The 20,555-nt window shown below is 36.7% G+C and overlaps 2 protein-coding genes across 3 annotated transcripts; both read right to left on the bottom strand.

The window, feature by feature from the left end:
• Window positions 1–889: 889 nt before the first annotated feature.
• LOC143892558 (uncharacterized protein At4g15545-like) lies at window positions 890–7,195 on the bottom strand. 2 transcript variants are annotated; one of them, XM_077397271.1, is made up of 10 exons: window positions 6,706–7,195; window positions 6,548–6,616; window positions 3,040–3,093; window positions 2,662–2,728; window positions 2,383–2,457; window positions 2,040–2,294; window positions 1,837–1,882; window positions 1,665–1,743; window positions 1,382–1,509; window positions 890–1,296 (listed from the first exon to the last, which is right to left on the bottom strand). In XM_077397271.1, exons 1-9 carry the CDS (start codon window positions 6,988–6,990, stop codon window positions 1,417–1,419), a joined length of 1,023 nt encoding a protein of 340 aa, XP_077253386.1. In that variant the 5' UTR covers window positions 6,991–7,195; the 3' UTR covers window positions 890–1,296; window positions 1,382–1,416. The 2 variants fall into 2 exon arrangements, with proteins under 2 accessions (XP_077253386.1, XP_077253387.1); XM_077397272.1 differs by having other exon boundaries at window positions 2,662–2,725.
• A 1,391-nt stretch (window positions 7,196–8,586) lies between these two features.
• Window positions 8,587–20,555, bottom strand: LOC143892557 (putative phospholipid-transporting ATPase 5). The gene is made up of 12 exons (XM_077397270.1): window positions 19,764–20,555; window positions 19,140–19,556; window positions 15,495–16,945; window positions 15,302–15,412; window positions 14,118–14,394; window positions 13,938–14,026; window positions 13,204–13,282; window positions 12,909–13,118; window positions 12,293–12,418; window positions 10,535–10,633; window positions 10,254–10,445; window positions 8,587–9,442 (listed from the first exon to the last, which is right to left on the bottom strand). The coding sequence occupies exons 2-12, from the start codon at window positions 19,545–19,547 to the stop codon at window positions 8,768–8,770; spliced, it is 3,717 nt and encodes a 1,238-aa protein (XP_077253385.1). The 5' UTR covers window positions 19,548–19,556; window positions 19,764–20,555; the 3' UTR covers window positions 8,587–8,767.

The raw sequence follows: 20,555 nt of genomic DNA, 5'->3' as shown, positions 1-20,555 counted from the left end.
AATCTATAGATGTTTCCATAATTCCTCTTAAATCGGATGGTTAAGATCACCTTATAGATTTTTTATTAAAAAACCATAAATGAGGGGAGTAAGATTGAAATTATATGGCTTTAATGGGTGCCTTTGTTAAAAGCATGAGTGCATTGCTTAAAAAAAGTCAAAAAAAGTGATGTATAATTCTCATAGAATTTTCAAAAAATTCTCTTCTTTTCCTCCCAACTTATAGTAGTAGATAGATATGGTGATAACTACATCTTTTTTATTCTTCGTTAAAATGATCAAACAAATTGAGGAAAATCAAAGATTTATAATAGGTGAAAATGTGTTTTCCCTTCATATTCTTTACCTTAAATAGGTCTTGATGGAGAATGATTTGTCATGATTGAATTTATAATCAAGAATTAAAAACGTGATTTTAATAATAAAAAAATTGTGAAGTCACAGTATTTTCACTGCTTCAATTTTAAGACTATTTTACTCATGGATTAGGTGATCCATAAAAGGTAATTAGAGTGTCTTATCTTAATTAGAACTAGTAAACTATTACTAGTTTAATTATGGTAGAACAGTAAGAGTTGGATAAACCATTACTAGTTTAACAGTTCCATGGTAGAACACTAACAGTTGGATTTCTATAAATAATGAAGTTTATTTGTACTACCTTGTAACTGAAAATAAAGAGATCAAGTCTAATCATCTAGAGAGGCAGTAGAAGATCCAACCCTGATCAGAAGGGGGAAAAGTCATTTCTCCACATACAACAAAGCAAAATCCATTGATCTAGACCAATGTGATTAATACACAATTTCTAATCTTTCTCAAGAGTGGGCATATCAGAATTCATATAATTCTTCAAGGAAATGAGTGCCCCTCTCCATGCAAAGATATCAATTCTGAAAAGAAATAATGATCCGAAGTACTGCATATACACCAAACCTCAGTGTATGTGAAATCACCCCGTTCGGATTACAATTTAACCGTGGTGATGAGTTAAGCCAATAATCATCCATCAGCACAACATACACCATTGAGTCGATGGATGCACTGACATGCTATACACAGGATCATTACTTTTTAGGAAAAAAATGTCAAATAAAGGGAGATAAAATGGACTCCAAGCCCCTCATTAAAAAACCGAAAATCAGTATCCTGTTGTATTATTTCTAATCTTTTCCGAATGAAGACCAGTTACAACCTGTTTACAGTAAGTCAAGCTTCAACTTACCAATCTTCCTCCAACAGCTATCACGAATGTCGAATACCACAACCAGTAAGCAATTATGACCTTGAATACACCTGCAAATGGATGATTAACAATTAAGAACATTATACTTAAGAATTAGAGAGAGAGAGAGAGAGAGAGAGAGAGGGAGAGAGGGACCTGTTATCAAGAATCGTCTGCCACAAAATTAGCTTCTAAGCCATGTTACGGTTAAGAAGCCCCTGAAAGGATAAGTAAAGATCTTTGTTATCAATACCAAATATGTCTTCTGTCTTCTTCAAAGTTTCCTGCATGGAATAATTCATCCAAAAATCAGCAATGACTAATGCTCTTGACCTGAATCTCCAGAGTGACAGCATGACTGATCGCCCCACTCAAACGAATGATCCAGCAGCAGATGCAAAAGATTCACCAGCTAGTAAGGTGGGAACCAGCACATTACCTCACGTGATTGCTTATGAGCATTGAGCTCCTTGATATTAGCTAGAAAGGCACTAAACTGTTCATAGGAGAGGCGACACCTGAATTACATAAAACCTATTCTCAGAAATGGCCCGTCGTTATTAACTAAAACTTAAACTAAAAAAAATAAATGTTAAAACGCATGTACCCACCTGGCTTGACGGAAGAACTCCTTCCCATCAATCCGCGGTGTACGAGCTGAAATGATGTAATACTCACATAAGCACTAACTATATAAAGAAATCCACCTTCTATAATGATTGTGAAACAGGCAAGTCATATTCTACAGAACTCATAGACATCAAAAGGTCATCAATATTTGCTTTGACATTCTAAACTAAAATGTGTTGAAAACCTGGCATTGGGAGTCCATGGGGAGGAGAGCTAGCGGCTGAAGATTGCTGACTTGAAGGGTACCATGATGACAGAACAGACCGTCCTCCAAAGTTATGTTTCGTTGGTGATGAGGCTCCGGAGGTCTTTCTGGGAGATACTGCAGTAGAGAACCTTCTAGTGGGACCATCTGTCATCACTTTTGGGGTTGCAGTTGGAGTCAGTCGTGGTGTGATGTATGGAGTCATAGAGAATCTCTGCCCAGTATACCTTGAAGCTGAAAACCAGTACATATCTTAAAATGCATCTAGAGTTTGGGGTGGGAGAATTATTTATTAATAATATAACGGAGGTCATGCACCTACCATGTTGAACTGTATCCCCCATTTCTGTAGAGCTGGTGATAAAATTCGCTGATGTGTAGCCATTGGATCCCTCATCTGAAATAACAAATGTATGAAAATAATATAGTTATTAGTTATTACCAAGCTTCTACAACAGTCACAAACACATGCTTTCCAACAAAGAAACAAATAGGGATGCCTATAAGTTATCATCGTGACAATGCCTATAACTATAAGTCATCATCGTGACAATTACAATGTACAAATAATATAACAAACCCATCAATAAATAAACAGTACCTTTCACTGAAGAAGCTTTGCCCACTGATTGGTCACAGGTGCCTATATCAACCGTCTCGGCTGGCTGCTAAACAAAAACAAAGTCTAATTCTTAGCACACAGTAATATGATGATAGTCTAAGAACATAAGATATTCAAATAACGAGTTTTTATAACGTGTACATGCGTTACTGCCCATAATCAGGGCGCCACCCTTGATATTTGATCCAAACATCAAGGGCCGCACTTTTGTCGTACCCCCATTACAAGCAGCAAATGCAAACACCATATCATTTCACTCAAATAACAGACCACAATGAGGGAGACAGTGGAAGAGTAAAAACATATAAACGTAAAGTTCCACACAGAATATATCTACGACTGATATTTCTATCTTACAGGTGGATTCTCGTCACTCAATGACTGCATCAGCTGCCTCTTGAATGTCTCCAGCTGCCAAAATAATCAGGGTTCAGTGTTTGAGAGTTGAGACAAAATACAATACGTATAAAAGCACTCAAAGCAGAAGCAAATAATCAGGGTTCAGTGTTTGAGAGTTGAGGCAAAATACAACACGTATAAAAGCACTCAAACCAGGAGCGAAAAAGGTCCAACAATGAACAGAAATTGTATGCTTAAACCAAAAATGCAGTTGGCATTAGCCGTAGGAATGGCCTATCATTTTTTAAATGAAAAATGAAAAGTGCAAAGCAAATTTTTGCAATTATAATAGGCAATTTCATACAGTTTGCTAAAAGAGCAGAAACCTTCCATGTTTTAGAAAGACCGACCATAACAGAATCTTTCTTCAAGAAGACTCAAACCTGGATTACATCATAACAATCTTTGACTACAATAACAAGTCTGGCTATAATCTTTCTTTCCATGTCATCGATTCACGATTTGATCAGATTCTTGACATGTTCTACCCTCTTAAATAGCCAAGTATGAGAATCAAGAGACTAAAACATTTATCTGTAGATTCTATTCTATTCATGTATTAAAATATTGTACAATGAATATAGGAGCCTTTCATAAATAACCCCCAAAATGCGAAAAAATAAATAAATCACTACTTCCACCAATTAGGCCTTATCATGAAAGCATACAACTATGTCCATGAAGCTAAAAATCGAGAGCTGTATCTGCATGCCTTGACCTTTCTCTTCAGAAATAATAAATCCTGATGGGGACTAATCTTCTATAGTAAACACAACCTGAATTAATTACAATTGCACTTTTTTGGTTGGTTGGTTAGCTCAGATCAGTGCCAGTTACATAAATAGCCAACAGACAGACCAAGACATTTATATAGATGCCCAACAGGATCATCAACATGGATTATATTGGATAATGATCTTCATGTGGCCTGCTTGTTTTTAAATTGCACTTCAATCATCAGCATAGATTATATTTGATAATGATCTTTATGTGGCTTGCTTCCTTTTCTTTTCCTAGAAGGTTTTTAGCCAAACAATATAAGTTCCTGAATTCCTTTTCAAAAAAAATATAAGTTCCTGAATATGTCAGGGCTCTATGCTTCTAAACTTGACCTCGAGATATTATCTTCCCTACTACGACATGACACAAGATTTCTTTCTAGGAAAATGAATGACCTCAAATAGAAAAGGATTCTCCTATCAGCATCTGTAAAAGTTATCGACTTTGTACATATGTTATTGACTAACTCTTAATTCACAATATATGGTGTCCATTGCATAGCTGAGAATTCTCTATATTTGCACGCGCATCTATAAGCATCAATTGGAGAATTTGGTTCACTCAATGTGAAATGATAGGTGGTGGGAAATAACTACAGCAATGTAATCATAACACTTTCTATCCATTAAGTTTCAAAGATATTGTTTTCATCTATACTAAGCTGCTTTTTCATTCTGCAGGGGTACAGATGACTTTGCTATTTTCCATTGCACATGCGAAAAGAGCATGAAATGTATACTTGGAGTGGGAAAAAAAATTTCAACATTTATTGCCATTAACTTCCATTCCAAAGAATAATAAATTGAGGAGATTCAGTCAGCATTATAAATTTGATCAATTACAACACAGATGGAGATCAGCCGACTTGGAAGCGGAAACTTTGGCAAAACAAGGTGCTGACCAAAGTGTGCTCCTCATTAGTGGCATGCACCCGATTGTGTATTCTGTTATACCCTTTGTAATTTTTTTTTTTGGTTTGTTTTGTCTGAGCATTTGCTCCGCTTAAGGACACCTCATCCTGTTGTTCCTGTACTTTATCTTATCCTATCCTTGCAATGCAGTTATCTATTTCAAAAAAAATACATAAACACACATATAAATACAAAAAAGTCAAAAATGCATACATAAACATATAGCGCGTGTGTATGAGACTGGTATTGCCCACGCCAAAAAAATTGACACTTTTTTTTTTTTGGAAATGGCAAGAGTTTTATTTATAAAGAAGAAAGAGGCACACGACCGAGGAGATAAGATCAATTCAAAAGAGAAAAACAGAAAAGAAAAAAAGAGGCAAACAACAAAATTAAGGAGGAAGCTTGTCAAGGATCACAACAGACGGTCTATCAACGCCCTCACGAGCTAGACGGTCTGCCTCCCCATTCGCCGATCTCTGACATGCTGAAATCGAACTAGGAAACCCTCCACCCTATCACAAATGGCATCTATCAAAGGAGCAATTCTCGAAGGCTGGAACATCTCCCATCCATCCATCTAATAACATTGATGAAGTCCTCCTCTGCTCTGCAATAAGTCTAGCCAATACAATACTACCGGATAGTCGGATTCCCTGCAATAGTGCCCTGACTTTATTGTACCCTATGACTTAAAGAGACTTACAAACACCAAAAAGACACTTGAAAATTAGAATATGAGCTCTAGGATGGTCCCCATAAGTGAAACTCTCCTTTCTACCAAATTCTTAATCTCGATTTTTAAAGTTGAGCCTTTTATCACCATAAGCTCGAGCAAGATGAGTAAAATACTCTCTTTATACACACTGATCGATCTATACAGCCTTAGATTCAATCAACTTCCTAAAATCATAGAGTGGCGATTAGACAATAAAATCCTTGTTGCAGAGCTCTACCTCAAATGAGAATCACCCAAACAAGCTTTTTACCTTCCATTGTTCTTCTCTAATTGGGTCAATCCAACAGCTATGATACAAATTGTGTTGAAATCCGATGGGCAAAAAGGATCCAATCAGGCACAAAGAAGTAAAAAGGAACAAACCACAAGATGCACACACCAAGATTTTATGTGGTTCAGCCAGGATGCATACGTCCACAAGCAAGAACGCGATCTACCACTATGAGAGAGCAATAAAGGAAGATTACAATGGTTTTATCCCAAAACCACAATCTGCAAAACTCTTTCTCTTGAACTAAGATCCCCTCTCAATTTCTCACCGTAAGAGAAACCCAGAGAAGAGAACACTCTTCTGTTTTTTCTCTCTCACCACCCACACACTTGGTTGTGGGTTTTTTTCTCACCTCCACTCTTAAGGTATAAGCTAGGTCTCTCTTTCCAATTCAAACTAGGAAACACATGGGACACCTAACCTAGACCTAGCCCTATACTAACTAGGATACTTAACGCTCTCCTCTTTCTGTATCCTAGACATAGAGAAAGCTTAAATCAAAGGGAGAGTCTCCTCTTCTTAAAGACATAAACCCAGTACAACAGATAGGTTGGGTTGGGTGAATCCACCCCAACTTACACTCCTACCTTTACCTTCCTTAATTGAAGGATGTTGTTGAACAATTCCATTCACAGCGAATAATATTAGTCTGCCATTTTCATTTAGAAACAGAAGTTGGTTTTGGATTCTATCAAGTGTTCTCATTAACTTAAATTCGATGTAGAAATAGGTTTAGAGGTTGACTCAACAAAGGAAACATCTTACCTTCCCCAAATCACGGTTCAGTTTCTTCACTGCTACAGCCAGCCAATCCCGTTCATTTGTTAGCTTAATCTTCAAATGAAAAATAAAAAAAAATAATAATAATAAATTACTAATTAAAACAAATTAAAAGCAAAAGCTAAAGATTATAAAATGCTTACATTTTCATCAAGAACAGTCCTCAAACGAGCATCTGATTTTCGAAACATTTCATCGAGCTCTGAGAGCTTCTCCTTTAGCTCGAATATGATCGAATCTTTCTCGGCCATCTTCTGACGGAATCGTCCTGCCTCGGACTCGAGCTTTGACACGCGAGACGCAATCGCCATGGATGTGATCTTCCTTGCCAGATCCAGTTGATCGTACGGATCTGTTGGAATCACGGCCAAGATTTCATCAGGTAGATGGAAATCTGAGCCGTTGCTGTAATTGTTGATTTGAGTCATCTTCTCTTCCAAGAACAAGAAAGAAAAAGAAAAAAACCTAAAATGAATCTCGAGCTGTTGTATGAGAAATCGGAGGTGGATGGAATTGAAATCGAATTGCAGAAAAGGAAAGAATCGGAAATGAAAGGTTGTACTGAAGGGGAAAGGAAAATGTTGTTGTAAAATGATTTTGGCCAAGTTGTTTGAAACTTTTAAAGGCTTTTTTCCCCCCCAGAGTTCTATTATAAGACAAAAAAAGGAAAGAGGGTGTCTAAAACAATATGTAGTCGTGCGTTCAGTTGAGGGCGTTGAGGCTACGTTTTAGTTGCGGCACTCCGCGGATAAAACAACAGGAAAAGAAACCCAGCTTTCCGCTGAAATTGCGTTCTGTTGTCGTCTCCCACGTGGCATCCTTTTTAAAGTCCGTCTTTCCTCAGCGGATTTTGAAGGATTCTCTCTCTCTCTCTCTCTCCCAAAAAAAAAAAATTCTTTTTTTTCTTTTCTTTTCACCCATATCATTTCCTATACCTGTTATTTGCTTACTATTCCTGCCGGCGCAGAGTGCCCGTACCAGTTTAGTCGTTCCGTTCAGTCTGTGGGCCCTCATTGTACTATATGATCATTGAACATGTCTCCTTTGGACCAATTGAAATGTAATTTTGAGTCCAATAATAGGTCTGAGACTTACAATCGGTTGTCATAATCTGAAACAAACAAGGCATAAATTGGTTAAAGTTGGCTACACTAAGCATCCATGTACACAAACTAAGGGGCCGTTTGGATACGTGGATTTTAGAATCTTGTATTTCTTCAAAATTGTAGATGGGAGACAAGAGAAGGGGATCAACATCATTTTCTGATTTCTCACCCTTCTTTCCATCAGCAAGAGAGTGGGAGATCATCCCATGTTTCCATGTTTTAGAAATCTCAGGATAGGGAAGAGATTTCTAAAACCTGGTTTTCTTACTTAAAATCCAAGAAGCGCTGTCTGGACAGCATACATCAGCCTAATCATGAACCCTCTTTTACACTATTTTTAAACTAAAACCCGGATTCTAAAATCCATGTATCCAAACGGCCCAGGTGTACCGATTACCCATTTTCTCTTTAACAATCACTCAAAACAAGGGTAATTCCAGATCTATTCATCTGAGTCTTTTCTCCAGTCCAAACCATAGATCTTAATGATCTATGATTGCCCACTTAGGTCTTACAAGATCATCCCAACCATCCAACAAAAGAGCCTTCACCCATTAAACGTGCTTGGCTTGTCAATCTTTTGGTTAGCTTGTCAGAGATGATCACGGCAAATTTATTGGTGCATTTTTGGGCTATGTTGCACCTGTAATTATGCTAATCATATTCCTAACCATGCTGTTATTCAGGATCATGTGACTTAATTAGTTCATAGAAGCTGGTATTCGTTCTGTTCCACATGTTTCAGAACAAAATAGTTTTAAAAAACTCTAACTTCTAACCTTAATAATTATCTTTAAATAGGATTCACGACGTATGTGAAGGAGAAGTCATATCAAAATATTGAAAATGTGGAAAGAATTTATAAAAACAAAGAAAAAAGAAGGTTCTTTAATTGCACAACAGAGAGTCATGCCAATGTAATAGCTAAAGAATTTTCATTATAAACTGGAATTGAGAACATAAAGCTGCCCCCCTCTTACTTGGAGCAGTTTCAACAAGGACAAAGAATGATCCAATACAAATGAAAGAGTACAACAGATTAAGAATAAACCTGCACATATGTGAAATGCAAAATTAATGAACACTTGAGAGACTACACTCAAAAGAACGGGCTGCTTGCCGATGATCTATGAATCAACTGTTTTTTCTGGCGTAACTGCTCTTTCCAATACCGTATTTTCGCATCAACTCTACCTGAAAATCCGATGTGGGACTTTTTCTTGGATTTTTTCTGTTCCCTTAACCACATTGTACTGTCTGTGACATCTTTCCTATAGTGCTTGATTTCTTGGATCACATGATCATCCATGGGATAGAATTGCCTTTGAAAGACAATGTGTACAAAGTATGGAAGAAGAGAGACAATTACTACAAGAAATGTAACCAACCAATACATAGGAGAAGGCCCAAGAGCTTCTGGAAGAACGCGGAATCCTCTTTGCAAATCTATTGGAGGGAGTGCACCATATATGAGTAAGAATATATACCAGAAAGAGATACTGCCCCATATAAAAAGGTGTTTTATCCAAGTGAAGTGGCTTATGACGAGAGCAATCTGGCAGTTCACAGCCCATATGACACATGTATACATGGTAGCTCCGAGATGAGCGATGTCCCCGACCATACCCTCTTTTTGAAAAGCAAAATTTGAGTAGGCGTAGATGGTTAAGGTGAAGATGGCAAGAGAAGCATACACCGCGTTAACGATCCAACCAATAATGCGTGTCCAACTGAAATAGATATTCCTTTGACCCTGCTGATAAAGGGCTGGAAACTGCACCAGTGAAAGAAAATATATATAACTGATCAATTAATAATGACCATTCGAGAATGGAGATTAAGTTTAAATCTTGTAAAAATTGGACCCAAATGCTATAATGCAAATAATCTGGAACCCACTTATCAAGGTAGCTGATTATGCAAGACTTCCAAAATAGATATCGATCAAAAGTGGAGGTTGTAAATTAATATCAAAATGTAATTAGCATAAAAAGTAGGATGTCCACAAATTGAAGTCTTTAAAAAAAAAAAAATCGTTTTTGTGAGTTCTTGTTTTTTTCTCTTGTTAAATTACATGAGCTATCATCCTAAAAAGAAGCTTTGCAAAATCAAGTGGGTTTCCAAGTTCTTCAATAGCTCTTCATTCCTTCTTAGAAATACAGCCCATAGGAATCCACCAATCTTGTAGCCAATAGGATTTCACCTAAATCCCAACCAATAGAATTTAAGGATTAATTGAGCACATGCACAATAAATCACTTAAGTCCCAACCAATAGGACTTAAGCTTTCAACTTAAACCTCCAACCAATAGGATTTAAGTATTTATTGAGGACATGTCAATTAAACATAACGACATTATAATATGGTGTATTTCTTCTTCTATTATGTGTGTATGCACCCTATGTTTGGTGCATCTCCTTGTATCGAATACAATGGATGTAATCCATTCCTCGTGCGAAATAAAGTCTGGAACCCTGATTGTCCAACAATCCTTGAACGATTCACTTTCTGTTTAGCCGCGTCTATGTAAAACAGAAGATAACTTTTGTGTACTGCTTACATATATTACGCTGGTGTATCATACCTGAAGACATACATCAGAGGAAACATCCTGCTCAAGAACCCCCAAGGCGATAACTGGCAAGGATGTTAGTATAACATTGAACAATACCATATACCAATCATCATATAGAACCTCCCCGGAGAAACTTGTGTACAGTTGATAGTAAAATAGCGTCAGACCAAATACTATGTTCTTGTATACAAAGTAGAGAATCTGCAGATCAAAAGCAATTAGAAACCAAAAAGACTATAAAGAAATCATTTCAAGTGTCATTTTTCATGAATGTAAGAATAGAAGTTCACCGTCTTGGAAATTCTCTTATAACACCAATGCCCATGTACTATAAGTAAGCGCTCCAAGAAGCGGAACTGCGGCAACGAGAAGTCACTTGCCATGACTGCCTGCAAGTGGTGCCACAGTAAAACCTCGTAATGATTTTCATAAAAGCGAGGAAAGTGAATTCCAAATAGAGTATGCACTGTAGATGTACAAGTCAAGTGACAAGTCATTTGGCAGAATGATATGAATGAACCTTCAAGTTACAAGGTTTCCATTTTTAACTTTCAACTTAATTAAATGAATTAATAAAACTATCACATCCCAAAAAACTGAAGTACTGTTTAGTTCATTTCCAAATTCCAATTCCTGGAATATAGCTGGTTTTAATGCACAAATAACATTTTCCCCTTTTGTTCTATTAAGGATTTATTTTTTGTTTATGTTTGATCATTTTTCTTTATGAAAATTTAATCATAGAAAATTGTTGTTAGAACAATTACATACTGAAGTTGAACACAAAAAATGGTAGGAATATACATCATCGTGTAATACGAGAGATGTTCTTAACTGTCATATATTCATGCCTTCTTTGGTAACTGACTCATTTCCCCCTCCCTTTGTTGTTCTTTTTGTTTTTGTTTTTCTCTCGTGTATATTCTCTCCTCTCTTTTCTTGCTTGTATTTTACCATTTCGATCCTTTTTTGTAATGAAATTTGTTAAAGTATAAAAGATAAATAACGCCTTTCTCCAAAAGCTTAAGCTTTTGGAGAAGTTGGTAAGTTAACATGGTATCAGAGCCAAAGGTCTCGAGTTCAAACCTCCTGGATCGCAAAAATCCACATGCGATGGTCAGCCCAAAGTGGGACCACATGTGCCATGTGTTTGCCAAGTGGGCCACAAGTGAGGGGGAGTGTTAAAAGTATAAAAGATAAATAACGCCTTTCTCCAACAGCTTAAGCTCTTGGAGAAGTTGGCAAGTTAACAAAAATTTTGGCCATTCAAAAAAAAAATCGCATTTTTGTTACATGTGCATGTGCCTATACTTTCTGAGGACATGCTTTTACTTTCCTCTACGTGTCTTGTTAAAAAAAAAGGGCGGCCCAGTCCACGAGGCTCCCGCCATTGCGGGGTTTGGGGATGGCTAGATGTAGCAGCCATACGCTGCTTTACAGAGAGGCTGTTTCCATGACTCGAACCCGTGACCACCAGGTCACAATGGAGCAACCTTACCATTGCGCCAAGGCTCACCCTCTATGTGTCTGATTAGTTAGACATTTATGAAATTTATGTATTTCTCATTTTATTCGTTGGAAGTAGTTTCACATGGTATTATGCCTCAATCTCCATTGTTTGTTTGTGAGGAGAAGACTTGTCCCACTTATGTTGTTCTTGTTCACCTAAATATATAAGCCTTCTATAGTTTAATTGGGAGCATTGTATTCCATGTCAGTGTAAATGGGTATTTGGAATTTATTCATTCATTTCCTACTTTAAAAACCGCCCATATTGTAAGCAATCCCATAACCAGTTCTATTTGAAAACCCTACACCATATTCTTGAGTTGGTAATGCAGATAGACCGAGATCATGAATCATGCTTTGAAAAAAACTATTATTGGTACGGCACATAGTTCTAAACTAATTAAATACATCAATCTTAAATAAGAGTGAAAATGCACACTCAATCTTTCAGTTAGTGATTGCTTCCTAATGCAAATATGAATCCATTCATGAGGAAGTTTGTTATGGAACCACAATTCAGATAAACATTTTTGTCTTACCTGCATTCCTTCCATACCGCTGATTCCAACTCCAATATCCGCAGCTTGAATCATGCCAACGTCATTGGCACCATCCCCAATCGCTAAGGTAGTTTTTCCAGTGTAGTCTTTTACCAATCTTGTAATCTAAAAGTGCCATATGTTTGAGATGACCCATGATTAATGCGAAAAGAAACATGGAAAAGATGTTCTGACAGCAAAGAAGCATGGCATACAGGCTATGTCACAAATATCTACAATATTTTCAAAATATAGCAATTTTATCATGACATTTTGATAAACAACAAAATCCCGAGAATTTTAAAATATATCGATATTTTCAGTTACCACAATAATATAACGATAATATCACTATAATTTTATTTTATATTTATTTTCCTTAATTTATATATGTTTGTATGTTTTTAAATTATTTTATTTTATCATTTTCCTGATATAAACCTGAAAAATAAAAATTAATATACCTCGAGATTTTCCCTTGCCGAGAAATTCCTGAGAACGATATTTGTGACCCAGCGTACAAGGGTACTATGTGAGTATTGTGTGATTCTATATGGTTTTACCACATGATGGGATCTAAACCTTCATAAAAATTAGTTAATGGATGGAATCTTACCATAGCCTTCTGCTTAGGAGACACACGACAGCATATAACAGAAGCACAATTTACTGCCAATTGTAAGAACTGAAATCTCACATCACTTTGCAAAACAACTTCCAGAACTTTCCCATCAACTACCAAAGCAAAAGGTGTATCTTTGTTGACTTCTTGGCAAGTTGCTTGATAAGCAGTTTCAATTTGAACCAATATATCTTCCTTCAAAACCTGTAAAAGTATAATCATCATTATAACCAACACAAGAGTTATTATTTTCCTTGAAAATTAATGCTTTCAAATGCAAAGTATGCACCTTCTCGTGCTTATTTACTTCTTTTTTTAAATTCAGATGGATCTGTTGCATATCATGCCGAAGTAAACTGCAAGCAAATCTGCAACTCAAGCAGAAATTAGCAGGTTTCAGTAACAATAGGAATTAAACAAAGATCCATAAACATGACCCATGACCCATGTCACAAATATTGTTCTTGAGAATTTCTCGGCAAGGGAAAATCTCGGGATGGATTTTTTTTTATGGGTTTATATCTGGAAAAACTATAAAGAGTAATGCTAGGGAAACCGAGATTAGGACCTAAAATGGGACCAAACAAATTGTTTCACGCCACAACATCACTAGTGACGTGAGCAATCCCTTAAGTTTAGGGAAATTACCAAAAAGTAAATTTTTCTTTAACACATCTCATTGCAGGTCCCGTTTTAGGTCGTACTCTAGGTCTCCATATCATTTTCCAACTATAAAATAAAATAATTTAAAGATATGTAAACAAAGAAAGAGGAAATGGTTTGTGAGCAGCTGCTCAGATAAGCTTATAGAAAATAATATAAATAAAAAAATCTAAAAAATATAGTGATATTATCGCGGTAAATGAAAATATTGTTATATTTTTTAAATTTTCAGGATTATTTCAGGATTTTGTTGTTTTATCCAAATACCGTGATAAAATCGCTATATTTTGAAAATATGAGAGATATTTGTGACATAGCTCGTGACCACAAAAGAGAAATCTTGATGACGATATTTCTCACCCAATATTAATTGCGGTCTCCTGTTTATCACCAGTAAGTAACCATATCTTCAACCCTGCTTGGGCAAGTTTATCTATGCATTCAGGTACCTGATTTCATTCTACAGGTCATAAGAATGAGGAGAGCCTTGTTGTTTGGAAATCCAAAATTTATCCATAAAAATAAATGAAATATGCTAACCCCTTTTTGTAGTTTGTCTTCAACTGCAACAGCTCCTAAAAGAAACATATCTCTTTCGATCATTTCAGATGCAGACTCTAATAATTTCTCTCTTTCTGGACCGATTGTAGTCTTGGCTTGTGTAAATATTGAATTCCATTTTTTGTATTCAGCTGGTTCTATTCTTCGATATGCTAGTGCAAGAGTGCGTAAGCCATCTTCTGCATAATCTGAAAGGTGTGCATTTGTTGCCTCTTGATACAACTTTCCATCATTGGCAAGCCTATCAAAAATAATGCTGCAAATTGTAAAAGACAAAATGATCAGATGATGAAGTTGGGTTAGATGATCCCTCAAGACCACAGCTCTACAAGAAAACAGAAAGGAAAGCATTCTTGTAATAGAACTTATCAAGGTTTACCTCCCCAGGACATTCACTGTTGAGTTGGGTGTCTTGAATTCAGCCCAGTTTGGGTCCGAAATATTGTGTGTGACCCGGAAGCGGCTCGGCCTGGCCCGACTCAACTCAGTTTTGGCCCACCTTATATGAAGGGGTTTTAGGGCTTATTTTCGTGAGCTTATTCTTTGAGAAGGGGGGAAAGGGTGTACTAGGGTTTCTTGGTGGGTTTGGTGAGAGTTACTGATCTTCTCTTGTAATCTCATGTTTCTACAGTGGATTTTCTCATTGCCTTTGCCATGGATGTAGGCTTGACGCTAAACCACATAAATCTCTGTCTTTGTGCGTTTGCTTGTGTTTCCTTGTTTTTGTTTTGCTTTGCCATTGAAACTGCGGATCGCTATTGTTTGTGTGTGTGTGTGTGTGTGTGTGTGTGTGTGTGTGTGTGTGTGTGTGTGTGTGTGTGTGTGTGTGTTTTGTTTAGGGTTGGGGTGGGTGGGTGGGTGGGTGGGGGAGCGGGGAGGAATGGGCGCTGTCACAACATTTACAGATAATAGCAGTTATTTTCTTAAGGTAATATCACTCTAGTCAGGCCTGCGTCTAGAGTTTCAAGTTTCAACAGATGAATGAGTGAAATTATACGATTACACCAATCTCCAACATAGCCTGGGGGTTAGAAACTTAGAGGTAAATTCCCTCTGCCATAAGGTGTAGAGTTCTTAGAGTAAATAAGTTCCCTCTGCCAAGAGGTGTAGGGTTCAAGATTGTTATAGACAATGAGAACTCAAGAAATTATACGATTACAAACCTGTCGGCACCTTTGCATAGAAGAAAGATCTGCCCATCTTCATCGCTTACTATGACTGACATCCGCTTGCGAGAACTGCTAAATTCTAGTAGATTTAGAAGCTTGTATTCCCTGAAAGTGGGGCATGACATTAAATTTGGAACCCATAATGTTAAAGTAAAATGATTTAAAGAAGCAAGTTTTGAAGTTTTACCTCTCAATCTCCACTCTAGAAGAAAGATCGAGTTCCTTAAGCACCATGGCAGACTGTGTTCTTTTGCAAAATTTGAAACCAAACTCTTGTGAAGCAATTAGAAAAGCTACCTCTTCTGGAGATTCTGCCTCATAATTTAATTTGCGTGTTTCATCATCTTCAACAGGTATGCCAGTGTGACATAAGGCCAAGACCCTGAAGAACATAGCTATATCGGAAACCTGGGGTTTATCTATCCAATTTTTGTTCAAGAGCCCCTCATCCTTGAAGTTGAAACCTTTGATTGTAGATTCTTTCCCTACACGAGCATATATTTCATTACCGATGTTTGAATTCTTAATATTGTCTTCACCTTTTACTGCTTTTTGGATGCTATTATCAGAAATTGAGAATTGAAACATATCAAAGCTTTGACTTATAGAACCAGACCCCTCAATAGTAGAAAGGTATTTTTCCAAGTCCACGGTCATCCTTTTAGATACAGCAAGATCGACCTCATTTAATGCTCCACCATATGAAACTCCAGCAACCGAGCACTTAATGAACTCCATCTGATTACATGTTAGTGTACCAGTTTTATCAGACAAAATCATTTCAACTTGACCAAGCTCTTCATTTAAATTCGATGTTCTGGTCTCTGCAGAGTTGCAGGTTTCTTCATCATACATTTGTATGTCCCTGTTAATGAACATTGCTTGTAATACTTTGACAACTTCAATAGAAACATAGAGAGATATCGGGATCAAATAGCCATAAAGTATTAGTGCCTTTACAAATTGTAAGGCACCAGACAATGGTGATTTCTTCGGATTAAACAATGGGTCATGTCCACTTGGATCAAGATACCACCAATCTTTCATATCATATTGTGTAAACAAAGAAGACCCAATGGAGCTTATGAGTGAAATCAAAACAAGAACAGTAAAAAGAAGATAAATGATGTAATCCATCTTTTTCTCAATGCGACTTCTTTTAGAAGGCGATGCTGTGGAATTTTGGACTACTTTTGTATCCATACCACTAAAAATGACCACTCCATAAACATAGTCAGTATTCCGAAGCTTCGAATCTCGGAGGAGCACTTGTGAAGGGCTCAAAGCGTGCAACTGATTTTCAAATTCTAGGTTCCCCACAAAAGAGTAAAGGTTTGGGTTGGGATCCTCGCAACGGATCGTAGCTATGAAATTTTTTATTTCTATATCATGATCTAGAGCAAGTGTTGCTTCCAAGCATCTTTTAATTTTCAAATTAGTTTCTCCATCGAGGTTCATAGTCTCAACATAACAGAGGCCGTCATCATAACTGGAAGAAAGAAAAAGGAGATCACATGGAAAGTAATCATTTTTCACAACTTTGACAACATCTCCAACATGGAGTGCCTTCCATGGTTTATCAACGAAATCTCCGTTTCCTACGTGAACCTTGACAGTTCGAGAGTTGACCTTCAAATCCTGCAATCACAATGCTTTACTAACCCGAGACAAAGAAAAAGAAAATACAGCTTTGATGTAAGGCAATTTGAAAACTTCCATTTGATAAAAAAATATGAAATAAAAGGTAACATCAATCTTAAATTTTGAAAATCCTGAAAGATAATTTTGGCTCTGAATATGTGAATGTTTATCAAAGCATTGGAAGAAAGAATGACTTAGCACTGAGCACTTCTTATTTATTGGATATGCAAGAAATAACAAAATGACAAAGTATTGTCAAGCCATTGAAATCTTGAATTGGTGGCTACATCTTCAATGCAAAAAAATTCGTAATTTCAAGCTAAACTAAATCTAGTAAGAAGTTTCTGGTGCAATGATTAGTGATTTTTTTACATTTTGTTTGATCTTATGGCTATATTAAATGAATTTTTCCATCGCACTAATTAGTGAAATTCTGTAGAAACAAATTCCTGCCCGTATAAAAGAGTCTACAATCCCCTCAGTTAGTGAGTCAAATGAGCTCCTCTCTTAAACAGTTACCGAGGACTGTATTATGAAAATCTGTGTTTTCTGAATTTTTGTTTCTTTGATAATTGAAGACATGAAAGCAACAAACAAGATATGGAATAATGAATTTGCATGTCCAAGATATGTTATCAACTGTGTGAAGATTTTTGAGTTGATTTTTGAATATCATGGTTGCTCGAAATCAGCTTAAATATACCTTCAATTCTGGTTAAGTGCAAAAAAAAAAGAGGAGTAGATGTGAAATCAGACAATAGAGAAACATTTGATAATAGAATGTGAACAGATGATTATTTAAGGCTTGCGAGTTTTGACATAATATGATAGGATATTTAAGGTAAATATCAGATTCCCTCTAAAATAATCAAATTAGCAACATAATTGCTAATATTTCATAACATTTGCAGGTAGACTTCAAAAGGCTTGGTTCATAGTGTGAATCTTTGCCATTGAAGGCGCAAAACATCTAGACGGCAAAGTTACAACTTGTGGAATGAAAACCCTTAACCATGAGGTAGGGTAGACAGAAAACTCTAAATAGCTATGATTTGGCCGACACTTTGAATTTATTGCAGACACACGTGTCGTGTCGGACAAACACGACACGACACCCCTGTTGACACTCCTTTAGACACAAGTGTACTGCTAGAAGTGTCAGTAACTTTATATGTATGTATGTGTATGGGTGTGCCACTATTTTAAGATTTTTCGGGTTTTCCATGTCAAATACCTCGTATCAGTGTCAAAACTCGGCACACAAATCTGTGTCCAGAAATCATGATTATATGTACTTTCTATTTTAGCCGTGTCCCCGTTTCTAAATTTTGGGAGTTTGCCGTGTTTCACACTTCGTGTCTGTCTCGACACGCGACACTCGTGTTCGTGTCCACAAATCATTATTAGAGTAATACTTAAGATGAGCAATGTGAATCTGACTAGAGAGATGAATATTTATCATCGAGGCTATTAAGATTTCTAAATGCATTTTTCATCGTAGAAATTAGACTCCATATCCTTATAAATGCCCAGTTATTCAAATATGATTATTTATTTATTTAGTTGGGTACAGAAATATTATAGGATAACAGTGGATACAATTTTCTGATGAGTTAAAGAAGCTGTGCTTACTAAAAATTCAAAGACTACATAGAGGATCAAATTATCTGTGAACTTTAAAATCAGCCCACAAAGGATTCAAGTAGAGTCTGAAAACCATATTGTCAACTAAAAATTAGGTGTCCGGTAACTGAATAATCAGTGACATAACAATTTAAAAAGGCAAGCACAGAAACATGCATAGAAATTTAATTATGCAAATACAAAACAATCAAGGTATCTAGAAGGCACCCTTCAGAATTTCAGCATTGCTGTCAATATAAATTGAAAACAATCAATTACTCCAAAAGCTTAAGCTGTTATAGATGGCATTATTTAATCTTTTATACTTTAACACTCCCCCTCGTGTGTGGCCCCTCTTTCTTAGGGTTAGCCTACATGTGGAATATGTGGATCCCTTTTTGGGCTGGCCATTACATGTGGATTTCTAACATCGAGGAGTTTTGAAGCCAGGACCTTTTCTCTGATACCATGTGAAAACAATCAATTACTCCAAAGGCATGCTTTTGGAGTAATTGGTTGTTCCACAACAAATAGACATAAATATCTTGGTGTGTTTCTCAGAAATTACCTGAAAAAATCTGTGCCAGTCCTCCAATGCCTCTTTAGCGATGCTAATCCCAACAACAAATACCAAGGGAGCAATAACACTAGGAGGAGAAAACGCAGCCAAGGATGTGACTGATAACACCGCCGCCAAAAGAAAATAAAGGTTGGCAACTCTGCGAAATTGCTCAAAAAGTGACTTGGGGAGAAAGGTCACAAAATTGTACTTAGTCATAGAGATGGAGTTGTTCGGATATCTGAATGGGCCTTTCTTGTGCAAGTTAGGCTGGTTACAAAACGCTACCCTGGTAAAACCTGGGCCACCAAACTGCTGAGCAGTAGCATCTTCCACAGTATCAGTTCGCAAACAGGAAAACGAATAGAGCTTGCTCCATCTAACCTTGCCTTTATTTCTCCCAGATGTTCGCGGCATCGTTAGTATCTAGGGAACATTCAAACGTGTAACAAAACAAGAGTTAAATGAACCTTCAAGCTATTAGAAATAGGCATATACCTCTCAATTCCAAATTCAGTAGTAGCATAGCGTTTTCATAACCAAATCAAGTTGCTAACAAATTGTAAAATGTATGTAACATTCTAATCAGCCAATCCCTGAACAAATTTTCCAGAATATCTAGTTTATCTTCACCTTTATGCTTTGATCCACAGTTTCAAAACTCCCCCAAGTTGACTCCTTTTAACCTTGGCAATCAAAACTCCATTGACACTCCTGAATTATAACTGCGTCAACTAAGTACTCGATCACGTCGCACCGAGTCGACTAGGATTTGATTTGGCCGCGTTTTGAAACACTATATTGTTCGAAAAATCACCCCTTCTAACAAAATTCTTTAAACAACAAGCAGTTCACAGAATACATGTACTGGATAGATATTTCATGAACACCAAATATCTTGCTGAAAACACATGAACCCAAAACCAATGAATTTCCACAAAACCCAAATCAGAAAATTTCCCTACCTGTCCTCTTGTAGAGATAATCTCTTTCTTTCAATTTCCAATGTTCTCAGCTTATGTTTCATCAATCTCCTAAGAAATAGAAATTTCCAATGCCAAATTTTAAAATTCAGGCCTGCCATTGATTGTCTTTGGCACATATTTAAATATTCCCCTTCGACCCAATAAAAAACACCCATCCACACTTTGGGATATCCAAATCGGACCGATAAAAGTCAATAAGAAAAACCAAACTAAACAACCCAATTTGTGCTTTTGTATATTCTCTCTTTAACTATATGTACAAACAGAACTTCTTCCCAACTCAACGAAAAATAAAACCCTAGTTTTTTCAATATTCAGACGTGACTGGATTGTCTGGCATCAATCAACCAAACGTATAAAACCCAAAAAAATATTTAAAAACAAACAGGGCGCTGATATTGTCCCCGCCCCGCCCTCCCTCTTCACGCCTGGCTAACGT

The sequence above is a fragment of the Tasmannia lanceolata genome, unplaced genomic scaffold, assembly GCF_043159265.1.
Source record: "Tasmannia lanceolata isolate RefF3 unplaced genomic scaffold, GAP_Taslan_0.1 ptg000015l, whole genome shotgun sequence".
In the NCBI taxonomy this organism is placed as follows: Eukaryota; Viridiplantae; Streptophyta; class Magnoliopsida; order Canellales; family Winteraceae; genus Tasmannia; species Tasmannia lanceolata.
This window is presented reverse-complemented; position numbering and strand designations above follow the sequence as displayed.